At 52.3% G+C, this 26,147-nt stretch overlaps 3 protein-coding genes across 3 annotated transcripts in view; 1 reads left to right on the top strand and 2 right to left on the bottom strand.

Annotated features, from left to right (window-relative positions):
* Nucleotides 1-15,563, top strand: part of DRC1 (dynein regulatory complex subunit 1) — a 49,106-nt gene extending 33,543 nt beyond the window's left edge. The window contains 10 exon segments of the mRNA XM_037812717.1: nt 5,286-5,420; nt 5,714-5,946; nt 8,661-8,773; nt 9,939-10,028; nt 10,596-10,682; nt 12,382-12,588; nt 12,590-12,639; nt 13,634-13,777; nt 14,147-14,249; nt 15,374-15,563. Coding sequence (XP_037668645.1) covers nt 5,286-5,420; nt 5,714-5,946; nt 8,661-8,773; nt 9,939-10,028; nt 10,596-10,682; nt 12,382-12,588; nt 12,590-12,639; nt 13,634-13,777; nt 14,147-14,249; nt 15,374-15,430 — 1,219 coding nt within the window. The 3' untranslated portion in view covers nt 15,431-15,563.
* On the bottom strand, nt 405-3,431 carry LOC119516945 (protein lin-28 homolog A-like). The gene is made up of 2 exons (XM_037813479.1): nt 2,813-3,431; nt 405-412 (listed from the first exon to the last, which is right to left on the bottom strand). The coding sequence occupies exons 1-2, from the start codon at nt 3,429-3,431 to the stop codon at nt 405-407; spliced, it is 627 nt and encodes a 208-aa protein (XP_037669407.1).
* A 1,140-nt stretch (nt 15,564-16,703) lies between the features above and the next one.
* OTOF (otoferlin) overlaps nt 16,704-26,147 on the bottom strand; it is a 99,906-nt gene continuing 90,462 nt past the window's right edge. Inside the window, 14 exon segments of the mRNA XM_037812888.1 lie at nt 16,704-16,748; nt 16,750-16,885; nt 19,084-19,184; nt 19,290-19,468; nt 19,856-20,097; nt 20,245-20,343; nt 21,741-21,829; nt 22,185-22,327; nt 22,993-23,153; nt 23,705-23,875; nt 24,004-24,131; nt 24,454-24,591; nt 24,927-25,061; nt 25,186-25,322. Of these exon segments, the coding sequence (XP_037668816.1) occupies nt 16,704-16,748; nt 16,750-16,885; nt 19,084-19,184; nt 19,290-19,468; nt 19,856-20,097; nt 20,245-20,343; nt 21,741-21,829; nt 22,185-22,327; nt 22,993-23,153; nt 23,705-23,875; nt 24,004-24,131; nt 24,454-24,591; nt 24,927-25,061; nt 25,186-25,322 (1,904 nt within the window).

Raw genomic sequence — 26,147 nt, forward strand, 5'->3', positions numbered from 1 at the left:
AGTGCTCTCTTTTTTCCTTCCCTCGCTTTCACTGTCACTTTCCTTTTCTCATCACCCGCTTCTCTAACCTTTCATAATTTGACTTATGACTTCAGAACTGGACAGAATCTTCCTCTGGAGGACACCAGTGATGCCCTTCTAGCCAAATACAGCCAGTCTGCCTCAGGCCTCATCCTTTTATTATTAGATAGTGGTTCTCAGAACTTTTCTCCTTTGTTTTTTTTTTTTTTTTTCAGTACCAATACGTCTTTATTTATTCATTGTATTATCCCAGGAAAAATGGGGAAGGGGAAAGGGTCAGCATGTGTTACAAAATGATAGCAGAAGGGGAAGGAAGTACCCAGTACAAAGTCAACCATTAGATAAACATTCCCAGTGATAGTGTCACCAAAGCCCAAGGGGTCTCAGTCTCCTGCAGTTCAGGAATGAGGGGAAGGGATTAGGGACAGACAGGTATATGCTTTCCTACCCTCCCTTCATCCCCATAAATTCAAGATTCCACACAAAGCTTTGGTTTCTAGCAGTAAACATGGAGTTACATTCTTCCATCTCCTGTTAAACAATCGTGTGGCCACTTTGACATAAGTTTCTTGCACCTGCATAAAAGTTCCTGAGTGACTTGGATATACATTCATCTTCCCTCTTTGAATCTCTTACTTCCACTGTCTACATGGAACCCCACCCCCACCCCCCACCCCCCACACCCATTGTTTCTCTCTATTTTAGGATTAAGTAGGTTTGGTCAATCCAAGTACAGCAGCATTAAACTTTTGGCATGAATCACATCAAGGAATGGTCTTAATTCAGAAGGTTGGGAATGAGGGATGGAGTGTTCCTAGATTCCTCAGGTCTTTTGCATAAGTCGTTGAAGAGTTGTGGAGATAACCCCAAAATTATGTGTATGGGGGGTTGGGGAGAGGGAACTGGAAAAGGCAATGTGGTAAGTTTTTAGGACAGAAGATCTAGTCCAAAATTGGAAATAAGGAAAGGAGAACACGAAAGAAAGGATGGTTCAAGATCCCCACTTCAAAGAGTGGCTCCCAAGCATGTTTCAAATCTTTTTGCCTGGTGCAGAATCTTCTGTCAAAGATGCCTTGGCTATTTTTCTTTCACCACACATACAAAAAAAGAAGTTTGTAAACAATAAAAACCCCAAAGGAACATGGAGAAAGACCAACACATTATATTTACACAAATTAGGCCACCTAGCAATCATCAAATCAGCGACTCGTGAAGTTCCACAAAGCCCAGACAAATACAGTAACTAGAGGGGGGCAGCATTTGGGGGAGACAAGAACCCAGGATCAGATACACATCACCCAATGCGTTCTATTGCATTTGCCCCGTTTCAACACAGTGAGGTAGGTTTGCAGTGATCCCACAGCATGTAAACGAAACCCCCTTTCTCCTTTAGCTACTATGACACTATAATCACTACTGCAGCGGGGTAGGACATTGGCTCTGGGTGCCACAAAGAAGCCTTCACTGATGGTCTCTCTGGAAGCCAAGCAGGAAAAGTCCAGACATTTGAAAGGTTAAGAATTTTAGTCTTTGCTTCATACATCCATCCTTGGACACATACACACACACACACACACCCCCATTGTGCATGGCAGGCCCAGCCTAATCCAGAGAAGGATAGATCTGGTGTCCCAAGCCAAGTCCTGTGCCCTATGATTAAGAGATTACCAACATATGTAACAAGGGAACAGGAATCCCTTATTACATATATTGGTAACTCTCGCCTAATCTTGGCTTCTTCTCTTGACCTTTAACCTGGCCCAGCCTCTCCTAACCTCTCTGCACCAACTTCCCACTTAAACTAATTTCCAGTCTTCCAGTAGGAGATCAAGTCCTGGGGTGACCCAATTAAAATAGTCTCCCATAAAGGGAGGGATTTCAAGAGGACACTATGGCAGAAAAGCCAGCTCTAATTGGCAAAAATGAGGTAGTTCAAGTAGTTGTTCTTTGTGGTGATAAAGCAACAACAATAAAAAAGTATTCCTGCTGTGCAGACCTGGAGCTGCTGCTGACTTATCCCTGAGATTGTTCATGTACCTGAGAACACAGTGCAGGAATGAGGGCCTTAGATTAAAATATACAAAAATACAGAACCAGAATATTTATATTATGAAAAAAAAGTTAAAATGCACAAGATATGTCATTCACACACAGCTAGTGCAGTTGGCATCCTGGAGAAAGTGGGACCCAAGGTGCAGTTATCCAAGGGAGCAAATAAATAAAATTGTATTGGCCCAGAATGGGGTAGTGAGCTTAGGAGCAGTTGGTCTGCAGGTGTCCCACCAACCACCCCTTTTGCCTGTCATCACAACCCACTGCTTAGGATAGTTCCCAGCACCCTGACCCAAGAGAGGGTTATGAGACAAGACATGGAAAAACCCTGTTCCACCCCTGAGATTCCCTCCCACAGAATGTATTGGCTCCTGGGTTGGGTCCATCAAACTGCTCTCATCTGTTCACTCTGGCATGAGAAATTTTTATAAATCCTCTTTCAAAAGAAAACTTCCCTATCCAGGCCACTGTCATAAAATGAGAGATTCTAGAGTATATCATGCAGGCTCTAAGGGTATTTCTCCTGAAAGCCCTCACTTGTATTTGGATAGAGCATGGTTGGAATTCCTTTGTCCCACCCCCTCCCCCACCAAGATGGAAGAGGGGGTGATGCTGTGGACCCCAGCCTGAGATACACGGCAGTGCCAGCTGCCCCCTACCCACCCTCTCCCACTTTCTCCACTCTGCTGATTGATGCCTGCTCCTTGGAACTTTCTAATCGCAAAAGGATTGCCCCCACGCGCTGTAGGCTCAATTCTGGGCCTCTGGGAGCTGTGGATCTCTTCTTCTTCCTCCCTAAAGTAGGAGGGCTTTCCCTGTGAGCTGGGTGCCTGCTGGGCCTTCAGTGGACATGAGGCCACCATATGGCTGATGCTTTGGCAGAAGTGACATTTCTTGGGCTGGGGTGGCAGCTTGCATTCCTTGGCATGATGGTCTAGACCTCCACAATTGTAGCACCTGTCTCCTTTTGATCTGCGCTTCTGCGTGTTCTTGCCCTTTGGCTGTCTCTCACTCCCAATACAGAACACCCCACCAGGTCCAGTGACACGGATAGATTCCAGGCCCTTGGCAGACTGCTTAAAGGTGAACTCCACTGCCTCACCCTCCTTCAGTCTCCGGAAGCCCTCCATGTGCAACTTACTGTGATGCACAAAGACATCCACAGGGGGGTCGAGTGCGACCCCAGCACGGGCGGTCATGGACAGGAAGCCGAACCCCATGCGCGCGTTGAACCACGTACAGATGCCGGCACCGTGCAGCAGCTGCGGCTCCTCGGCCTCCCCAGCCGCGTTCTCCGGCGTCTCCTCCGCTGCCTTGGCGCAGCCACCTGCGAACTGCTGGTTGGACACGGAGCCCATGGTCATCGCCTGAGCCCGCGGCCCCGGGCCCCTGGTCGGGCAGCTGCTGGCCCCAGAGAAGTCTCCTTTGGTTTTTATGACTCTGGAATGTCTGCTCTTCTTTCTCCGTTTATTCCTTATTTGCTTCCTTTGGTGATTCTGCTTTTTCTTGCCTAAGTGAAGATATTCTAGAAAGCTCAGGCCTATCTTACCCCTTTGCTTTTTAATTTTTATCCCATCACCTTGTATATCCAGTCTCATGGCTTTGAGGTTCACGTCTTCGTTGATGACTGTCAACACCACATTCTCACCCCGACCCTTTATCTGGAATTGCCAACATAACATTGCGATTTGGAGAGTCGCTGTCATTCCTCTCCCTCCCGGTTTTCCAAAACACCCAGCCCCTCTTAGCTGCATCTTTAGCATATGCTCAGTTACCAAGGATGCTGGGCTTTTTGTGGAGCTTCCTTTTGCAGCCATCCTTTCCTCTCTTCCCTCATGCTGCCTTGCCCAGCTATTCTTTCCTCACCTGGAGTCACTTTTTGTTTTGTCAGCTTCTGTGATGAGATGACTATTATATAGAAACTTGTTTACCAAATGACATTGGGAGAAAAAAAATAACACTTCTAGGACTGCAACTTTTTAAAAAAAATTTTGACATTCATATGTGGAAAGTCTCCTAGAATGCTGTAGTTAAGAAAATAGATTAGCTAAAAGCTATTTCTTTTAATCAGAGACTAAGTTAAATAGATTTTGCATATTCTTGAGGATGAAAATATGAATGATGAATGTTTTAGTTTTAGGGACTTTCTAGTTATTTCAGAACTGTATTTCAGAATAGTGCTTTAGGGAAGGAAAATTTGTATTTTTCAGAATTTCCCAACCTAAAATTATGTCAGCTTTCAATCTCTCCATTCCTGTGTAAATGACGCACTGATGTCAGGCATCTCTTTAGTAGTTTGAGGCCTGAAGAATGGTCCTGAGTCTAAAAGATGTGCCTGCCGAGCATATTTCAGGGGGCAAGTTTTCATGCATAAAGCTCCTAATAGCAGTGAGATTGGCGGGCTGTGGCCTGCCTGGATTCACATTGCTGTTGGCCAGGCTGTAACTCTCCTGCTGATCTAGAACCTTTGACCACTCCCTCCCCTGCAAGCCAGGGCATGTTAGACACAGCACCTCTGGGCTCCCCTGGCACCCTGCAGAAAACTCTCCTGTAGCCCTTTTCATGCTTAATTAATAACACACACTCTAATTAATGTTTGTATTTGTCTCTCACTGGACTGACAGTGCTTTGTTCTACTCATCTTTGTATTCAAACATAGTCCTTGGCACAAAGGAAGCATTTCATGTTTGATGAATGACTGAGTGAAGGAATTAATGAATGAGTGAATGAGTTCCTGGGCCTTTTAACAATATCAGCTCCTTGAGGACAGAGGGCCCATATATCAAAGGCTTGTGGCATGCACTTTTACATTTTTTCTTTTCTGTGTTTCTTGTTTCAGAGTGAAATGAAAATCTAAATCATGACAATAAAAGAGCTGAGATAGATTATTTAAATACGAGATTGACAGTAGACATGAACACTTTGATTTGGATGTTCTGACTTATGTGCTTGCATTTCATACAAATGGGTGTTGAGGAAGGGTCAGTCACACTTCTGAGTAGGAGGCTGCCTCGTGGGGGGTTTGGGCTTCTGGATTGTTTTTCAGTTGCCTTCCTTTCCTTGATCACAACTGGAGATGTGTTTTGGAATACGTGGGAGGGTTTTCTGCCCTTCTGCAAGCCTGACCTTGGGTTTGTTGTAGAGTTTAGTCAGATGGAGGAGAGGAACAGCTGCAGTCTAATGTGTTGTGTTTTTTTTTCCTTTCAATACAGCCTGCATGATGTACTTAACAATCTGAGATCAAAATATGCCAGGCAGATAAAGCAGTTTCAGGAGGACAACCAGTCACTGACCTCAGACTACAAACGCCTCGTGATGCAATTCAAGGAGCTACAGAAAGCCATGAGGTATTTTAGGGATTTGGGCCCTGAGGTGGGGGTTGAGTTGGTAGTGGCAGTGATTTTATTAGACTTGGGATCACCAGTTGGAATTGGTTCCTCTGTCCCTTTACTCCTATGTTCCCTGTGTTTTCATGAGACTTGTTGGGATGGCTTCCAGTTCACCATAGGTAAGAGAGAGCCTGTGGCCCAGGGGTTGATTTACCACAGCTCTTCCTTATGTTCTTGCCCTGCCATCAATCGAGGGGATCCTGGCCAGGCCGTGGGGTCAGCCGGCCGTGCTTGGTGACTTTCCTTCACAGGCATTTTGCTCTTATTAATGACAAGAAGTTTCGGGAGATTTGGCTGATGAATGAAGAGGAAGCAAAGGATCTGATAGACAAAGGCTTCAGTGTAGACAGAATCATCCATACCCATCATCTGGGGCTTCCCTGGACAGAGCCTGATTTCTGGTTCCTGAACAATGTGGGGCCTATTTCTCAGCAGCAGCAGAAGTCCGCCACACAAATAGTAGAAGAGGTGCTGATGCAAACAGGTGACTAGAACAGAATCCTAGAGCCTTTGATCTGGAGGGACCCACTATGATCTTCTGTTGACCCTTTCATTTTACAGCTCAAGAAACTGAAGTCCTGAGAGGAGGAAGAAGTCTCATAGTTAGGAAGTCTACTGAGTATGATTGGTTGATACAGCTTTTAAGTCTCCTCTAGTTTATAGCTTTGTCCTCCACTTCTTTATTTTTTTTTCCTTGTAATTTATTTATTCAAGAAATTGAGCTGTTTGTCCTGTAGAATTTCCCACAGTCTGAATTTTGCTAACTGCATCCTGGTGGTGTCCCTTTAACATGTTTCTTTCCTCTATATTACATTTGGTCTGGTAGTTAGATCCAGAGACTTGATCAGATTCAGGTTCAATATATTTTTGGCAAGTACACTATTGTGTACCTTCATCAGGATGAACTAATGTCTGACTGTCTCTTTTTTTGTGATATTAGCAGCCATTGAAAATTATTGTCTAAGACCCATTAATTGCATTAGGGGTTGCAAAATGGCAATATTCTAAATTCTCTCATTATATCTTAATTTATTGGCTGGAATAGTCTGAAAAGAGAATCTTTCCTGCATCAGCTATTTGTTACCCGGAGATACAATTTGTACAGGAAAAGCAGGATAGATGCTTATTTTTTCTCTGTTTAATGGTTTTCAGAATAATGGTGTGGATCTCTAGCATCCTCCAAAGGAGACCATTGAGTTTTTTTTTTTTTTTTTAATATTATGAGCATATGGATTTAACATATTTGATGTGTTTCAGTTTATTGCAATTATTATTATTTTTATTGATGTTCAAATCATCCCATCTTTGGCCACTGTGAGTCTTCACACTGGCTTCCGAGTCCTTTTGTCTTGACGCCAGTAGTCTTTGATAATGCCCTTGGTTTCCAGAATGACCAGATGTTTCAGGCTCACTTTATACTTTTTCTCCCCCAAATCTGCAATCAGTCATTTCTCCAAGGAGACTTGGCCCCTTTAAATAGGGAATGGTATTTAGAAACCATGGTCTGGTTGCTGGGATGCTCATTGTTTAGACTGGTCATTGTTTCCTGACCTTTTCAGTGTACGGTATATAGGGTTATTTTTTAAAGACAATGAATCATGAGTTCATCTTAATCCTTACTAATCAGCAGGATGTCAGGATTTTTACTTAACCTCATCAAAGTGTGTCCCTTTTTCTCCCGTCTTGAAAATCTTGGCACTCAATGACTCCAAAATAATTACTCATATGCTTTTCCCATCATACCACATAGCAGTCTCAGAATAAAATAACCCTACCACCAACAAATGATTACTAAAACTCGTTTAAACTTTTTTGCAGTTATTTTCATTCTTAACATATGTCCCACTGGAGATGTACAGACGGTTTACTATATTTTGTTTTAAAATCACTTGGAATAGTTTTCTGTGTGTTATGTCACCAACTGGATACACATTTGGGTTTGTTGTTTCCTTTTATTTTGATTCTTTAGTATATATTTAAAATTTTAATTTTGTTTTATAGTTATGTAAAATGTTTCCATATTTCCAATGTCAGATGTACAAAACAAGGTATATTCAGAGAAGTCTAACTTTTATCCTTTCCTTTCCACATGATTTCATCCCTCCCCTATGGGTAACTGTTAAAGAATTTATGGTTTATCCTTCCATTGCTTAAAAATTATAAACAAATATATATATATATTCATATCTACCTATTTCTTAGGTAAACAAAAGGAAATACTAGATGTAACTTTTCTCTACCTTGCTTTTTTCATTTAACAGTATATCCTGGAGATCATTCTGTAGTAGTAAAAAGAAATATTCTTCATTCCTTTTTAACATGGTACCCTATTGTGTGACTATGCCATGCAATATTCACATATTCAAATAATCCTCTGTAGATGGATATTTAGGGTATTTCCAGTTTTTTATTTGTTTGCTTGTTTTTGCTGTTACAAACAACATTGCAATAAATAGCCTTGTGCATTTGTCTTCTCATATTTTCCTAGTGAATTGTTGGGATAGATCACTAGAAGCAGAATTGCTGGATCAGAGGGAAAATGCCTATGCAATTTTGCTGGATATTGCTCCAGAGGGATGGTACTATTTTGCATTCCTACCAGCAGTGTGATAACTTATACTTTTCAATATCTTTTCATATATATTATCTCATCTTATCTTTGAATAATCATCAAAACCTGGGATAGTGCAATGTTTTTTATTCCTATTTTCAGATGATGAATAAAACATTTTTTAATTTTAATTTTCAAAATGTTGGCTCTTGCTGTCCACTATCAGTTTTTGCTGATAATATTTTTATGTGAGGCAGCTACTCCGCCCCACCCCTTTTAGTTGGCAGCTTCTGATGTGCTACAGGTTAAGAAACCAGTAAGTAAATTTGCTAGATTGTCTGTAAAATAAGAATAAATAGGCTCATACTCTCCCTTTCGCTCCCTGGTTCATGGCTAGATTTTGAGTTTCATGTTTCCAGGAAGAAACATTCTTGGCTGAGAATGGCTGAGTTCTCAAATGGGGCCTTATTCTCCCAACTGCCAGGACCCCATAATAGGCTTTCTCCAGTGTAGCGAGACTGACATTGCATCAAAGCGGTGTTTTAAGAGGTTAATTTTCTCAAGGAATGCCATTTGACTGTTTCTCAGAGTCCACAAGTCCAAGAGATTCTCTTCTCTTCCTCCCTCCTTCTCTGACCCTTCTGCAGAAGAGGAGGGCGCAGAGGAGGCCGCCTCAGAGCCAGAGTCTTACCTGGACCTCCCGCAGCGCGTCTCAGCGAAAACCACCAGGAAGATCCTGACGCTCCTGTGTGATGAGTCGGTGAGGCCAGCTTCCCGGGCAGAGGCTTTGCCTCGAGTGGAGCAGACCCTCTGCTGCTGCCTCTGTGTGGGCCCTGGCCGGGCCTGATGCGGCCTGGGGTCGGCAGGGGGCCAGCCCTCTCGGTGCCATGCCCAGGAGCAGGCCCTAAGCAGGAGAGCCGGGGTGGTGGGCAGGGGAAGGTCACAGGGAGGCTGGGCCTCACCACTGGCCCATCAGGCAAGTGGTTCTTCCCTTAGTGGGTCAGCAAGGTGTAGTGAGCAAGCCCCTGCCAACTTAAAATAATGGTGGTTCTGAGACAAAAGGGACACTGGTCTTGCCTCTGGGAACCCATCTGCTAAGTAACGTGGAGCTTGGTGTGAGGTTGTGCTGGGCTTGGCAGGCCCTGGATGTCTGGAATGTGTCTTAAAAAAAGATTGAGCTTAGAGTGAAAGCTGCATTGGAGCTGGTTCAGCTGGAAATCAGGCTATTGCTAAACAATCAGTATTTGTTTTAGATCTTACAGTTCTAAGAGGAGTAAAAGAGGAGCAGGGGTCAGCAGCCCCAAGTCCACTTGGCACAGTCGGAAGTTTTCTTTGGCATAAGGGGAGGTGGCTACCTCTTCTCACTGCCACTTTGGGCAGCTCCTGCTGAAGGAATGAGCTGACAAGTCCTGCCATTTGTCTTTGGGCGCTTTCCTCAAGTCTCGCCCCACCCCCACTTCCACTTCCTGTGCTCTGTGTCTTCTGAGGTGGCATGACCGTCTCCTTCCATGCCCTCCTTCCTCCAGCTCGGTGTCTGCTACTGTGTTCTGTTAGATTTGGGGATTAGGACATGAGTGATGTGGGTTGTGGGGAGCCTGTGACTGAATCAGGTTTGGACTACTTTAGGGAACTCAGGTGTATGTCCCATGGCTTGTGGGTGAGTTAGCACCCTTTTCAGGCAGGGGCCGAGGGGGACTAAATCCATTATGGGGATTGGCTTTGTCTGTGGCCTTGCTCCCTAGGAACAGCTCTTACACATCCCAAGACAGCCTTCCTCTGGAGGGGCTGCTGCCCAGTGTCTCATCCCTGGGGGTTCTGTCCCGTGGAATGGTCCCTGGCTCGTCACACAGAGGGAGGCTACAGACCCTAGGGCTTGTTCCCCAAACCTGTCACTGACTAGAGATGTGCTTCTTCCTTCTCTGCAGGGTTTCCTCATAGAGAGCAAGCTGCTGAGCATTCTCCTCCCCCTGGAGAAGAATGAATGCTGTCTGCTGAAGTTGGACGCCATCTTCTCAGTGAGCTCCACTAGGCTCTGAGTGGCCATGTGTGGGGACAAAGCCACTTCACTCAAAGATCATTCCCTACGTTTTTCTGACATTGTCTCAGCCCTGGGAGTAGATGAGGGTCCCCCGAGGCTTCTCTGGGCCCATATTACATCCTTCCTTTGAGTTTCTCTTCCCACAACAAATTGGCCTCAGAGCCGTTTCTATGTCTTCCATCCCTGACCCTTCTTCTACTACCTCTTCTCTCTTATGGTCCAGTTCTCAGATTGTGGGTTCTCCTTACTCCCCCAAACTCAACCATGTGTTCAGCCCCTCTTTAGCACTCTTACAGCACCAAATGTGAGTGAGCAGTTCTGACCTTGTGGACATGTTTCTGTGTCCCTGATTCCACTGCACTTTTCAACACTGATTAGATCCTCATGGACCCTCTGCTCTGGGTCAGGCGCAGGCCAAGCACCAGGGACGCAGAGGGGACAAGCTGAGCCACCTCATCAGAGGTGCTGAGGGTCTGTGGAACTCCCCAGCCCTGTGGAGTTATCTCCTATAGATGCTTGAGCAGCCATCCTGTATCTTCCGCAGGCCCTTGGAATTGAAAATGAGGATGACTTGTATAAACTGGTGAACTTCTTCCTCAAGTACCGAGCTCAGCGATTACCCTCTAGCCAGGTAAGGAGAAGTGCAATTCAAAAGAGGGTTTTCAATTCTCCTGGAAGCCCGCAGAAAGCATTGCTGCAATTGAAGACCACTGGAGAAATAGAGGGGTTTTAGGTCCAGGATGGCGAACTCAGCATTTACCTTATCATTATCATTATTTTTCCATTTGCAAAAGGAAGAACGGCTAGCGGTGAGATGCTGTTCTCAAACAGGCCAAAGGGACCTTTTCCTGGGGCATCTTTCAAAGCCAGGCCTCGGCCACTGTGAGATCTGGGCTCACCAAGTTTTGAATATTTAGATCCTTAACACTTTCCTGAAAAGGAGGGCCTGTTTGCAATACCTAGTCTGACTATAGTTGATTTCAGTAGGAGAATCAAATATCAACTATGCTGAAGAAAGGAGTCATCATATTTAAAAAACTATTTGAAATTTAAAAATTTTTTAGTGTTGTTAGCTGCATGGTGAGTATCCTGCTATGTTTCCAAAAAGACTTGGCTAGGCTAATTTGAATGGGCAAACAAAACTCAGAAGCCATAAAGGGGGAAAAAAAAAAGGATACATTTGAGTACATTAAAAAAATTCTGTAGGGTGAAAACTACTATGAGCAAAGTTAAGAGACAGATGACAAGCTGGGGATTTTCAACTCATATCTCAATTAAGGGCTAATATCCTTAATATATAAACAACTCCCACAAATCAATAAGAAAAAGATCAATAACTCAATGGAACAAATGAGGGATATGAACGAACACCTTCTGGAAGTTTATGTTTTCTTAAACATAAAAGATAATCAACATTGCTTGTAATAAAAGAAATAAAAGTCAAAACTGCTCTTAATTCTATTTTTCTCCTGTCAGGTTGGCAAAAATCTGAAAGTCTGATACCACATAGTGATGGCTGAGGCATGGGAAGGAGGCCTTCTCATATGTTGCTCGTGGGAGGATAAATTGTTGTAGCCTTCATGGAGGATATTTTGGCAGCATCAATTACAAATTACCAAACCATATACACTTTACCCAGCAATTCATCTTCTAGGATTTATTCTGTGGATATATCTCAATTCATTTGAAATGATGTGTTTATTATAGATTATTCATTGTAGCCTTCTTTGAAATGGAATCCATTTTTAAAAAAAAGAACAAAGAAATTCTTAATGTAATTATATGGGAAGATCTCTAAGGCTCATTGGTATGTGAAGAAAGCCAAGTGTAAGACTAGGTATGAAGTGTGGTATCATTTATGTAAAAATGGGAAGGAAAAGTTTGTAGAGGTGTATGCATATATACATGTGTATCTCCTTGCTTGTATATATGTAATATTTCTTTGGAAGGATACTTGAAAACAGATAACAGTGGTTTGCCTGTGGGAGGTAAAGTGAGTGACACGAGATAGGAGTAGGAGGGAGACTTATTAAAAAAAAACAAACAAAATTGAATTTGTTCCATGATTTCTGAGGCTATTTTTAACATGTAAGGTTTGTGAATATCAATAAAATGAACCCCTGGGAACCCAGATTGAGAACCAGAACACTGGTTTTGAAGCTGCCTCTGGGCCTTTCTCTGGTCCCACCCGCCTCCAACTCCACGCTCTTCCTCAGCTCACTATTTCTTTCCTTGTGTGACTATCGCCCTGTGTAGCTCCAGGTGAACTTTTCTCCATGCTTCTCTTCCTGTTTCTCTTCATACACTGTGTTCGTGAGTCCCCAGCCCAGAGTTCCCCCTGCACCTTTCCGGATCTGTCCCCTCTGCAGGAACGAGCAAGCATCGTGGCAGCCCCGGAACCGGCAGAGCTGCTTGTCCTTGGAGAAGGAAAGGAGGAAAACCTTCCCCTGGAAGGAGAGGAGGAAAACCTTCCCGAGGGGGAGGAGGAAAAGGAAGAGGAGGTCCCACCTTCTCCCAGGCTCATCCACCCCAACGATGGTCCTCAAGGCTCTGGAGGCGTTCGTCATGGGACTGAAGAAAGCCCAGGTGTGTGGCTGGGGCCAGGGGCCTTGCTTGAGAACTGGAGGAGCTGGGGTGCGATGAGGGGCCAGGCAGATCCAAGTGAGCGCAGAAGAGGCTGCTGCACCGGGGTTTGGGGAAGCGAGTAAAGGGACATCCGAGAGGAGGGCTGGCAGACTGAGGAGTGTTTTTGCATTCATTCAACAGACATTTATTGAGGTCTGCCTTGTGCACGGACTGGGGTAACACCTTGCACCAGAACAGTGGTGAAAGCATGTGCACAGTGTGGAGTGTTTCTGAGGAGGCAGAGGCATGTCAGAGAAGGCTTTGGAAGGGGGTGGCACTGGAGCTGGAGCTGGGTTTCACTAGGTGGATCAAGTGGGGCAAGAGCATTTCAGGACGTAACAAGGCCAAGGCCTGGCATGTTCCAGGAGTCATGACAGGGAGGTGTGGCTGGGGTGCTCAGTGTCTGGGAGGTGGGGGTAGGGGGTGGCGAGGCCAGAACAGATCTTGGAGAGCCAGTTGACTGGGAGCCAGGAAAGGGTTTTAAGCAGTGGGGGCGCTGCAATTAGACTGCCTTTTGAGAGGATCACTATGATGCTCGGGAGGGGTGATGCTGGGTCCAGCCCTGGAGGTGAAGGCATCCTGGGTTAGCACTGTCATAGAGGGCGGGGGGAGGGGATGGCAGGCTTTGAGAGCTGTTTTGGATGGAGTAGAAAAAGAAATGGGGCACAGTCAGGAGCTGTAAAGCCAAGGAGGTAAACAGATGGAGAGAAAGAGGGGGTGGCTAAAACTCCAACCATGGCCCAGGAATCAGGAAACTTGATGGTGGGCAGTGTGCTCGCTGAGGGCCTGGCCTAAGCTGGTGCACTTGTCCAGCTGAGTGGGACAGTGATGGGGTGGGGTGGGGGAGCAGCCAGGTGAATGTCGGTCATCCTGTCGTGAGAGGTCGGTGCCCCGACTGGCCCTGCTGGGTCCTGGGTGGTGCCAGGGGAGATGACATCCAGGGCTCCCGACCTGCAGGGCCTCCCGGCTGCCAATGAAGTTGCTGAAGGAAGGGCGGGATAACTCCAAGGACTCGGAGTACTGGGCAGCGCTGGCCACGGTGATCCCGCCCGCCAAGCAAAGCCTCTGGGATGCCCTGTACACAGCCTTGGAGAAGTACCAGTAAGTGTGGGAGGTACTGCCCTGGAGGAGAGCAGGGCAGGCAGTCGGGGGTGGGGGTGGGGGGCAGGGAGGATGCTGCGTGGAGTGGCCACATCTGTCACCTCCCCGGCTAGGGAAATCTTGGCGAGAAAACGAGAAAACCTGCCTTTGGCCGGGAAGGGCCCTGCCCCCTGCTCTGTTCCTGCCAGCCAGGCCCATTCAGGTCACCAGGGTGCTGTGGTGGCTGGTGATGGGTGAGGCCTGTGGCAGCAAGGCCAGCTTCTGGGGTTCCCCCTACCTCCAACCAGACCAGAAACCCCGAGATTAGGGCCTTGCCTTGGCAGAGGATGGAGCATTCAGCAGACCTCCAACCTATTTTTCTGCCCAAAGCCTTGTCCTGACCCAGAGGGCCCAGCTGCTGACGGGAAACAGTTCTCTGGAGCAGCAAAACATGGAACTCCAGCTGCTGCTGCAACAGTACCTGGATTCCAAGGTGGGCAGGAGGGGCCCCCCAAGGAGGGAAGGCAGGAGGCTGGGGGTGGCAAGGGCTGGAGCTGATGTTGGAAAATGAGGAGCCCCCTCCCTGACCAGAGGCAAGAGAGCTTGGAGATGTGATGTGTGGTGTGGAATATCAGCAGAATTACTGGGCAAGTATGAGGGTGTCGCCTGAGGGCTCCTCCAGCACAGCTGGCTTGTTACCGTGTCCCCTGATGCCTGTGGTTTTGGTCCCAGCAGCCTGTTGCGATGGTTCTTATCAGCTGTGCCAAAGCCAGTGACAGTGTCACAGCTCACAGAACCCTTCCACGTGGGTTTTCTTCTTTGATCCTAACACCCACCCTGTGAGGTAGACAGGACACATTATTCTCCCCATTTCACAAAAAGGGGAATCCATACTCTTGAGACTTGTGAATTGCCCAGTGCTGTGGGCTCTTCCCATGCTGCCAGCTCAGGTTCTTGGGCCCGTCATGTGGCTGGAAGGGCCTCCTTGCGTGTGCACATATCCCCTGGCAAGAGGTGACCTCTCAGCATCTTTGCTTCAAAGGAAAGCATCCTTTCTTGGCACAGTTTCTTGCTCCTCTCGGCTGCCGTGGGATCGTCTCGCGGAGGCTGAGACTGGGAGGGTCGTGGCACCCGGGGCCGAGTGCACGGCATCAGCTGCACGTGTGAGAGGTGGCCCAGGTCAGCCTCGGTCCCAGCACAGGGGATGCGTCCGGGCCACACCTGGAAGGGGACGTCATCGCGGCGTCTCGGTCTGTGACATTGGGGACTGTGTGGCCCGTGCTTCCACCAATGCTACTATGTATGTGTAGATAAGAAGGAGATGAGAGCAGGGCTGAGCTGGGGGACCAGTGAAGGAGGGGAGACCCGAGATCTAAGAGAGGGGATGAGAGGGGAAGAGAACCGTGTTACCGGAGGTTAATTAGCTGGAGCAGAAGCTAAGTAAGAGGTGCTGGGCCTCGGGGGCCTTCCAAGGCATCTTTCAGTTTTGGAGAGGAAATGCTTGCGGGGATTTGGAGTCATGTGGGGAGAGGCTACACGTGCATCCAACCCCACAGAGTTCATGGAGAAGGGTCCTGGGGAAAATGGAATGATCTGCATGCATTCTTTCTCTTCCAGATAAACTCTGAACTGCAAGTTCCTCCGACTCAGGTGTTCCGGATGCCCACAAAATAGAGCCAGGCCCCAGAAGGCTGCTGCGGCAGGGCTGGGGCTGGCATGTGTCCCTGATTTTTAGAGGGCCTCTCAAAATAAGGCAGCAGGAGTTGCTGAGATGCTGCAAATTATGATTAAAGCCTTTTAAAAGTTGTGGCTGAATCTCTTGAAAGAGCCCTGGTCTACTGGGACATGGGCCCCTGCCCCCACCTTGGCGTCAGGAGGGGACTTTGTCTGGGAGCCCCCAAGTGGGGGAGTACAAGTGCATCACTGTGAGGTAGCGGCTGAGGGTGGTGGCATGGGGCTGGCATCTGGCTTTGGGAGTGTTCACTTTCTCTGGGTGGGAGCTGGAGCCTTCAGACTGGCCCCGGCTCCAAAGAACCCTTTGAGTGAGTTTCAGGGGCTACCCCGGTGTGTGCAGGATTGTGTGAGGGTCTCCCAGGCCTGTGCCTTAGGTCTCCTTGACTCCTGGGCCGTGAGGGGCCACCCAAGTGCCCTATGTCCCTGCGTGCATACGCTGGCTCTCCTCACTTCACCGACTGCAGACCCATCAGCTCAGTGTTTGGTTTTTTTTTATTAAGAGGAAAATCACCACCACTCAAGAAAGGGAAAGCAGCCAACAGAAACCCAGCTCTTGCAGGCAGGGGACAGCCCTGAGCGGAGGGGTGGGTGGGCGGAGCAGGAGCACTGGGGGCCGTGCACTCTCCCTGCCCGTCTGGGCTTGGAGCAGCGAGAAGTGACCAAAACCCACAGGCAGGAAGGGGACTTTCCCAGGGCGGGAGCCAAGGGGCCCAAGGCTGTTGCCCCAGAGGGGCTGGAAGGAGCCACGTGGAGCGGGCAGTGGCCGAGCAGCTGCCCTACAGGATTTGCAGGCAGGGTCCACCTGCTTCTGCAGAACAAAGCCTGCCATTGTTGCTTTCCTGGAAGATTATGTCTGGAGGTGCTGTGCTGGTTCATTCTTTTTTAAAGCCCTGGGCACTAGCCCATGATTCTTGGTTAATTTCTTAACGCTAACACTTTAGTTCTGGAGTGGAAGTCCCGGGGGCTCAGGCTCAGGGCGGCTTCCCTCCCGATGGAGGGCCTGAAGCAGGGCGAGGCCCTCTGCCGGTGTGGGGCACCAGGGAGCTGCCCCGCCCCACTCCCTCCCACTCGCTGCAGCCCCCTGGGCCAGGAGAGAAGGTTGTGAAAGGGGGGAAAAAGCTGCAGTCTTGGGGTGGGCAAGCAGGAGGTGGGCTCCTGGGACTCTGAGGACCCCCAGGGGGAAGGGAGAACAGCCCAAGCCAAGCCGCGGGGCTCAGGCGCCCAGGAGCTTCTTGACCATGTAGCCGGGCAGGCTGTAAGAGGAAGAGGGCCAGCATCAGCAGCGCCAGCAGCGCCAGCACGATCTTGACGATGAGCCACTTGTAGCGGGTGCAGATGAGGTACCTGATGGACTTGAGAGGGTTCAGGAACCAGACGAAGGCGGTGTCGGGCCGGCTGGGGGAGGGAGGGGCAGCGGTCAGGCAGTGGCAGGGCCCTCTCCTAGGGCACCCTGTGCCCTCTGCCTGGCCAGACCCCAAAAAGCCCTGGCACGGCCAAGGTCTCAACAGCGGGGAGTGCTGGAGCCGGGATCCAAGCCTACTGCTAAGCAGCAGGTTTGCTGATTATAAAACCTGTCCTCTTGGCAGGACATTCTGCAGCCTTGTCTCCTTCCCAAGGCCTAAGAAGCATTTTTGGGAGTTGGGCATCCAGCAGCTACTTGAACACTTGTGGTGATGGGGAGTTCACTCCTTGAAGAACTGCAGGCTGTTCTCACAGAAAGTGCCTTAGCAGTTTGGAGTTGCCCCGTGTTCTCTTTCGGTGAAATCAGTGTTTCTGAACCTCGTCCCCTCCTTGATGAACACAAGCTTCTGTCCCCACCACCCTCTGCCAAGGGTCTGAGGAGCCCCGGTGGGGCACAGGCCATCCTTACCAGCCTGCCTAGTGCTAGGGTACCTTCTGCACAGCCTCCTAGCTAAGAAGTGCTGGTTGAGCTTTGCTTTCTGTTGCTTGTGTTACAAAACAGAGGTTTCATAAAAAGTCAAGATACAAAATGGAAGTATTGCATCTACTTTTTCAAATGACTGCCCTGCCAATTCCTCAAAAGCTGTGGGCTCTGTGCCCCCAGAACTGGGCTCTGTGGAATGGGGCCCCCGAGCATGGGCGTTGGGGATGGGTACCTGGTATGGAACCCCAGCCGCGACAGGCAAGTTACATGCCGCTTGGAGCCTCGGTTTCCTTATTTGCCAAATGAGGTTGGAGAAAGCTCCGAGCACAGTGGGCCGAGGGGGTGCTCTAGGAATGTGGCCCAGTGAGAGGCTTGAATCGAGTGGACCACCACCCTGCCGGGCAGCAGACAGCTATGGGCTGGTGGCGGCTGGATAGAGCTGTTCGAGACTTGCTGGCCAATCCTAGCCAGACCCTGTCCCCTTTCCTTGTCCCCATCTCAATTTTCTGCCAAAGAAGTTGAGTTTGGATCTCTGTCGGGAATGTGACTGAGAGGAAAGGGAGCCGTGCCAAGAACCCTGGACTGGCAATCTGGAAACTCAGGCTCCAGTCATAGCTCTGCCCTGATTTTCCGGGTGGCCCTGGGAAGTGAGGTCACCTCTCTAGCCTAATGTGTAAAGCGTAGAACAGTCGTTACCAGTTCTGAGTGTCTGTGATTCTATTTTGAAAGCTTGGAATTTGCCGTGTGTGTGTGCGCGCGCGTGTGTGGGGGGCACATGAGGCCCAGCTGTGTGTGTGTGCGTGCGTGCGTGTGCGTGCGCGTGTGTGCATGTGCGTGTGTGGGGGCACATGCGGCCCAGCCGTGTGTGTGTGCGCGCGTGCGTGTGCACGTGTGTGCGTGCGTGTGTGTGGGGGGCACATGTGGCCCAGCCGTGTGTGTGCGTGTGTGTGTGTGCGCGCGTGCGTGTGTGTGTGGCACACGCGGCCCAGCTCACGAGCTCCTGGCCCCCAGGAAGAAGGGGAAGTACCAGGCCCGGGGGCAGCGGGGCTCAGGCCCTGAGGAGCTTCTTGGCCAGGTAGCCGGGCACAGAGGAGAGGAAGAGGCCCAGGAGCAGCAGCAGCAGCGCGAGCAGCAGCAGTTTGAGGAGCAGCCAGCGGTACGAGTGCCACAGGAAGTAGCGGGCAGACTTGAGAGGGTTCAAGAACCAGATGAAGCTCGTATCGGGCCGGCTGGAGCAGAGGGGAGCAGAGGGAGCACGGGGGAAGGAAAGAGGATGGAAGGACAGAGAGGATGAGGTTGGGGTGCGGAGAGGGGCCCCGGTCGAGAGGGAAGCAGACCCTGGGCTATGTCCACGGAGTTCCGGCACCTCCGCAGCCGACAAGGCTGGCTGGGCCCCCAAGTTCCACCATGAGAGCTGCTTTCATTTGGCAAAACTAGGAAGAGCAATCATCCCTGTTAAGTGGGACCTTCCCTGGGAGAGCTGCTGAGCCCTAAACCGATAGCCCATGTTGCCCTCTGGGCAGGATTGGGACACAGGGGGCAGGGAGGGGAGGGAGGCAGTGCAATGAGGTCATGGCCCAGGAGAGGTCTGGGGAGCGGGGAGGGTAAGAAAACCAGAAGGTTCTGGCCCGGCTCTGGCCCCGTCTTCCTGAAATGTTCCAGTGCCCCTAGGGGCCAGGCAGGGGGAACGGCAGGCGAGGGCACTCACTTGGGTTTCTCTAGGGGGTCGGGTTCATTGCGAGCCAGGCCCACCGGATTTTTCTCCGCCTCCTCGGCCGTCAGGAGATGCAGCTCCGCCTCCACCTTACCCTGCAGGGAGGGGACAGCATTGTCGCAATGCCTGGGCCAGGGGCTGGTCTCAGCGCCCAGCCCACCCCAGCCCTGCCTGCTGCCTGAGCTGGAGGTGGTGCCCACCGTGAGCTCAAACTCGTCGTTCTCATTGCGGGCCAGGAGTGGCCACCAGCCCTTGACACGCTTCTGCTTGAAGATGGAAACCAGGGGCACGTCCACCTCGCCCGTGGCCATCTCCATGGAGCACTGCTTGGCTGTCTTCGCGCCCCGCGGGAACCGGTTCAGGTCCAGCTCGATGGCCCCTGTGATCACCTCAGAGTCAGCTCTGGGCTCAGTGGGGTGGGGGTGGGGGGCTCTGGCCTACTTGGTCCCCCTTTGTCCGAGCAGACTGCCCTGCGTCCATGCCTCGTCATCCTGCCTGTCCACAAGCTTGGCTCAGAGGCACGTTAGTTTTAGACAAAAACCTGGTTTTGCGAGGCACCACCCAGGACCCAGGAAGTCTCCAGAGTCCTTTAGGGACCCTCACCGATCCCCGCAGCAGCTGTGACTGCCCCCTTCCTGCACACCCCAAGCGCTCTGTCAGCACCACTCACGACGCTGAGCACATCTGCCTGGGCCTGGCCCTGCCCCTGCCTCCTTCCACCTCCACCCGCGCCCACCCTGCCACCCGCTCCCGCCCAGCTCGGCACCCAGGAAGTCGTCGGCGGAGAAGTGGTCGGCATCCCAGATCTGTAGGGTGAGCCGCGCGGGGATCTTGTATTCGGTCTCGTCCCAGGAGAACATGGACTCCTTCTTGGAGATGACGATCTTTTCCTCAGCCGCCAGGTAGTCGAAAGGGAACAGGTAGCGCCAGTTGAAGTTGCCCTCGCCGGTGAGGGAGTGGTAGTGGACGTCCGTGTCCTGCTTGTCCTCCTGCTGGCCCTTCAGCCACCTGCGGGCACCACACGTGCAGGACCTGTGGCCACGGCCAGCGGGGCCTCTGCCCACTGCCACAGCTCCCCCTTTTCCTCTCCTGCCTCCCCCAGGAAGGTGGGCTCACCCAGCCCAGCCCTGTCCCAGGCCAGGGACCCCTACCCACCCCCGCACAAAGATGTCACTGGACTTCTCCCCAGTGAAGAAGTCGTCGTCCTCCAGGACCACCTCATCTGTGTTCCACACGATGACCCGGAGCTCGTACCTGAGCAGGGGGGACAGGGAGAGGGGTGAGACGCAGCCTGGGGGTGGGGTTACCCCAGGTCTTGGAGTTCGGATGGGGCTGGCCAGGTGGGGGCAGGCAGAGGCGGTGGGAGAAGCTGAGGGATGGGGTGGCCAAGGGGCAGGGGTGAGTGGAGGCCGGGCCAGCCTGACTGCCGTGAGGAGACACTGTCCTGCCCGGAGGAAAGCCAGTCTGGCCAGATGCCAGCCCCTGGGCACACTCTGGGGCCCGGGGCCTGACCCAAGCTGGCATTGCCAGGGACTAGGGCAGGCAAAGGGCAGGGACCTGTGGAGCACTGGCTGCCAGCGGGTATCTGGCTCGAGGCCCGGAGAGCCAGGAGCAAGTTTTCCCACGCCACTCTCAGGAGAAGTTTACACGAAGTCCAGCAGCCTATGGTGGAAGCCCATGGAATCCGGTTTCCTTTATGTCCTTGTCCCCAAAGAGGATTTTCCCCTCTAGGTTTAATTGTTGATGAGGTGGTTATATTTCAACCATAAGGGATGAGGTAGCGTCATCCTCTAAAAAGTGATTGGAGCGTGGTTCCTGGGGAACCGGAAGCCCTGGACCTCTGGAGTTCAGGGAGACACCATGGACTGGGGCGTCCCCTGGTGGCAGGCCCTGGAACAGCAGGCCTGTGGCCTTGGAGGCTATTTCGGGCAGAACTGGCTACACAATTTGCCAGGACCAATGCAAAATGAAAATTTGGGGCCCTTGTTAAAAATGTTTTTAAGAATTTCAAGATGGCAGAACATTAAGCCAAGCACAGGGGCCTTCCAGGCAGGGGGCCTTGAGGGGCAGCACAAGTGGCATGCCCAGGAAATTGGCCCTGATTCCTGGGACTGGGTGTTGGGTGTCGGAGCTGGCAGGAACTCGGTCCCAGGCACACAGAGACCAGGGAGGCAAAGTGACCTGGTGGCATCATGCAGTGAGGCAGGAGACAGTGCCGCCCGGGCACCCCCTCTGCTCTCCTCCACTGCCCTCTCCGTGCTCACTCTGCACACACCCCTGGCAGCTTCCTTAGTGAGACAGCTTGGCCGGCAGGCTCTCAGGGGTTCTCCATCACGGGTGTGAGTGCGTATGTGTGCACACGAGTGGGGATCCCATGGCAGTGCTGTGTATGGGTGTGGGGCACGCATGCAAGAGTGTGTATGCTGTGCACACGATTTTGGGAGGGTGCCAGAGGGTAGCTTGTCTTCCTTGTGGATGGCAGGGTGGGGGCGTGGGGCTGCCTGACCCAATAGGGACCCCCCCCCCCACCTCGAGGCCCAGCTGTCAGACTGGGGGCTGGAACCTCCCACCACAGGGCATGAGCTGTGGCAGGAAGTGGGGTGCAGTGGGGCAGGGGGGGAGTCACGTGCCCTCCCCGCCCAGCAGCTCACTTCTTGGGTTTCCGAGGCGAGATGTCCAGAGGTGTCCCAGGAGCTGGCATGTCTGCGGGGAACATGTCCACCCACAGCTCCAGGCGGCCCTGAGGGAGAGGGGTGGCATGGCAGATCTTCCCCAACACCAGACTCCTTCCCTCTGCCCGCAAAGTTCAACTCTCCTCTCCCTCCCAACCGTTGTCTGTCAGGGCCCCATTTTATCATCTTTCATCCATGGATGCCAGGAATTCATAGGATGTTCCCAAGGGCTTCTTAGGGAGACAGCCCAGGCCCCCATGGGGCTGGAAGCAATGACCTGCCCTGGAGGGCCTTGGTGGGGAGCGGCTCACCAGGGTTTTGGGAATGCCGGGAATGGCATGAGGCCCGGTTTCTCTTTGTGGACCCAGGTTGGGAATCGCAGGACCCAAATGCCCAAGAACCGCAGATCCCGGCAGATGTCACCTGCTCGATGCCTGGCTTGTCGGGGTTGAGCAGGGGCCGCGTCTCCACGTGCTCGGGCACCAGGCGGCAGCCCGCGCGGGGGACGTCCTCCCAGTGCCGCAGGGCGGACAGCGCCACGTGCTCGTCCGTGGGCGTCCTCTGACCTGGGGGTGCCGTGGGGGTCAGCAGGCACGCTCGGGCCCGGCAGGACCCAGGGACCTGTGCTGGGGCCGGGAACCTAGGGCCCAAAGAGGCGCCCGAGCCGTCGCCCACCCGCCCCGCCTCCGTTTTACTGTTGGGGAAACTGAGGCACAGAGGGAGAAGCGGCTTGCCCGAGGTCTCAGCTGCCCCATAGGGCCCACAAGGTCTGTGTTCCTGGGTGTCCTCTGCCTGGGGTGTCTGAGCAGAGAATCAGAGGGGGCGGTGAGGGAGGGGAGGTGGCCACCGCGGGCTCCGTCACAGACACGTCCTGCTTCCCTGGGAAATGCCACGTGGGCAAAGGAGTCGGGGAGCAGATGGCCCCAGCGCCCACACCCTCACTCTGCCTCTTAGGTGCTGCACGACTTTGGGCAAGTCACCGAACCCCTTTGGGTCTCGGTTTCCTCATCTGCAGAATGGGGATCAGCTCCCTACTCGACAGGGACTTTGCAGGGAGAGATGGGGCCCTGGCGGGGAAGGGCAGAATGGGTGTGGGTGTAAGACAGAGGCTGTGCAGACAGTGGTGGGGCTCGGGGGGTCCCTAAGGCCCAGGCTCAGGTAGGGTGGGCCCCTCCCTGGCCCCTGAGAGCCCCCAGAGAGCGGGTGGGAGGCTGCACCCGGGGCCTGTTACCATTCTCGTCCTCCATCTGCGACGGGCCGACGAAGACGCGGTTGGCAACCTTGACCCGGCCGGGGGGCCCGAAGTGGGGGCCGTCCACCTTGCCCTCCTTGCAGAGGCGGCCCAGGATCTGGCTGGGCTTCATGGGGTCCCGCCAGATGTTGTAGCCGTGTCTGTGGGGAGGTGAGCGGGTTGGATGCCACAGGGCCGGGCCCCTTTGGCTGTTCTCCCACGTCAGCACCTGGAGCTCCCCTGAGCCCCAAGCTCGCCTGAGACCCTGAGGCTGCTGGAAACTGGTCCTTCCTGCCCGGTTCAGGCCCCACGTGTGCAGGGTCCTTCATCCTTCAAGACTGAGCACCCAGCCTCCCCTTCCAGTCCCCACCCCACCCCACACTCAGCCCCCGCCTCTGGAACCTCAGAGACTTCAAAGACTCCTATGGGGAAACCGACATGCAGAGAAATTCAGGAGCTCACCCTGGGACGCACAGGTGGTCAGTGGCGGAGGCTGGCCGGCCTCCTCCTGGCGGCCCCGCTCCCCCAGCCCCTCTCTCTCCCCCTCCTGCCGCCTCTGCCTCGGTTGCCCCCAGCTCCCTCTTGCTTTGGAATCTGCAGTCCCAGCCCCTGAAGGGCGTGTCCCCCTTCCCAAATCACCCCACTCTGAACCCTGTTTTGGAGTCAAGGTGCCGCAGGCCCAGCCCCTCTGGCTGCCCTGCGCGGCCCTCACGTGGAGTAGGCCTGGGCGATGCCACAGGTGGCGCGGTGTTTGCTGTAGAAGCGGTTCTCCAGGTCGATTTTGGTCTCCCCGATGAGGTCGTCTGTACCCACCAAGTCCCAGTCATAGACGGCCACTGTCATCATGGACTCCATGGGGAAGGAGGCCTCAATGTCAAAGGACCTGGCAGGGGTGGTGATGGGGGTGGGAGAAGGGTCGAAGGTCGTGGTGGGGCGGGGAGGGAGGTGGGCTGGGCTGGGGGAGTCGGGCTGAAGTGGGGGTGTGGGGGGGTGTTTGCCCCGAGGCCTTACTTCCCAAAGACAGGATTCAGCTGCTTGGAGATGTAGTTCTCCTTGTCGCGGATGTCAGTCTTGCCTAGTCGGATGGCAATGTAGGGGTCGGCTTTGCCGTTGATGTCCGCGGGGTGCAGGTCCGTGGCCTGGGATGGGGGTGGGCGCTGCCTGGGCAGGCTCCTCAGCAGTCCACCCCACTCCCATCCCAGGGACCGCCCCCCCGTCAGTCCCGGATGGGGAGACGCAGGGGCTGGAGCACTGGACAGGAGTCAGGAGATTTGCTATGTGAACCCGGGAAAGTTGCTCCCCCTCTCTGAATCTCTGCTTTCTCCACCTCAGAAGTCAGGGGAATGGGCTTCCCCAGGGCCTCCCGGTCCAGAGCTGTCAGTATGCGATTGCTCCGAGCCCTCCCTGGCAGAGGACCTGGGAGACCAGGGTGTTGGGGGTGGGTGGGCGGGGTTGGCTCACCCGGACCACATAGACTCGGACCAGCACATTGATGGGCTCGTTGCTGGGGATACCCTGGAACATGCCGTAGGTGGGGTCGTAGCCAGCTTCCCGGGACACGTCCTCTGGGAGTGGCACTTTGTACACACAGAGGGAGCCCTAGGGAGAGGCAGGTGAGGGTCAGGGTGCAGGACCGTGTGGGCACCGATGGGTGGGGCATTTGAAACAGCCAACAGCTCCTAAGATCTGGATCCTGCCGGGCAGGGCCTTAACCTTTTAGTTGCTGGAGCATGGGGAGGTCCAGAAGGGGCGAGGGCTGCTGGAGCTCAGAGCTGGTGCTCTTTACCAACCAGCATGGACATGTCTTGGGTTTTAACAACCAGCACAGCTGACATTTCCACCTGGCCGCCAGCTCTGGGCTTGGGGTGGGGAGAAGAGCTGGGCTCAGGGCTCAGGGTCTGGGGCTGGGGGCTAGGCCCCTCTCCTCGCCTGACCTTGAATCGGCCCACGATGCGCTCCTCCTCTGTAGAGCTGTCCTCATCATCCCCCGTCTTGCCCCGCAGCAGGTTGAAAGTGTGCAGCCAGTCCTCAAAGTTGTCGAACTCCGACTCCAGCTCTTTGGGGTACACCTGAGCCAGGCCAGACCGTCACGGGGAGGAGGCCTGGCCACTGGCCTTTGTCCTGCCCCACTTGCTCCCCATCTGTGTCCTCATGCCCCCAGCTCCCTGGCAGATTCTGCTCCCAGACTCTCACCTTAAGCTCATCAATCTTGGGTTTCTTCTTCTCAGGAGCCTCAGACCCCTGGCTGGAGCCGGGGCCCTGGGTTTTCTTCTTCTTCTCCTCCTTTGCAGCCTTTGACCTCTCCTTGCCCTTCATTGGCCCCTTTGGGTCTGGACAGAAACAGGAAAGGAGGCCCCAGTCAGCGTGGAGAGGCAGGATGGAATGAACCAGCTCCACCCCGAATTTCCAGAGGCCACTTTACTTCTCAGGGCTCAGTGTACTCAGTAAAATGCAGACAAAATCTCATCCAGGTGCGGGGGGAGCCCTTTGTTGGGCCCCTTGGCAGACTGGGGCAGGAAGGAACCTGGGTTTGGGAGCCAGGAGGCCTGTAGTTGTGCCACACTGGGTCAGCTCACTTTCCTCTCCAGACTCAGTCTCCTCGTCTATAATAATAAGAGGGTTGTTCCCTATCGACTTTTCCCAAATTACATTCAATGGAATACCAGGTGTGGGTGGTATTGGCATGCTTTAGAAGAAAGGCTATGTGCTCAAATAAGCTGGGAAAATATTTTATATTGTATTTTCCTTTTAGAGATTTAGAACATACATTTGCATATTAAAGGCTCTGAGAAGTCCTGCAGCAAAGGGACCTGTTTAATTCTGTCTAACCTAGGGTGTCCCCAACTCATTTGACCATGCAACACTCTTTTCCCTCCAGAATACCCACTAATATTGTTACATGTATAAAGATCTGGAAAATGCTGGATGGGATGAACTCTGAGGTCCCTTCTAGCTCTGACATTCTGTGGCTTTAAATGTCTGTCCATCACTGTGGTTGTTCAACTAGTCAGAGCAAAAGTCACCCTAGATAAGGATTTATGCCTGCTTCTTGGTGCCTGGGGACATCTGATGATGTCTGTCTCTGGCTGCTGCAGCTGTGAGGGGCCCATGGGAGGTAAAAAGAGAAGCAGCTGGTTGTGGCAGGCAGGGGAGCC

The sequence above is a fragment of the Choloepus didactylus genome, chromosome 20 (assembly GCF_015220235.1).
Source record: "Choloepus didactylus isolate mChoDid1 chromosome 20, mChoDid1.pri, whole genome shotgun sequence".
NCBI classification, from domain to species: domain Eukaryota; kingdom Metazoa; phylum Chordata; class Mammalia; order Pilosa; family Megalonychidae; genus Choloepus; species Choloepus didactylus.

Coding starts and splice junctions, on each gene's coding strand:
- LOC119516945 (XM_037813479.1), bottom strand. CDS start 3,431: ATGGGCTCCGTGTCCAACCAGCAGTTCGCAGGTGGCTGCGCCAAGGCA.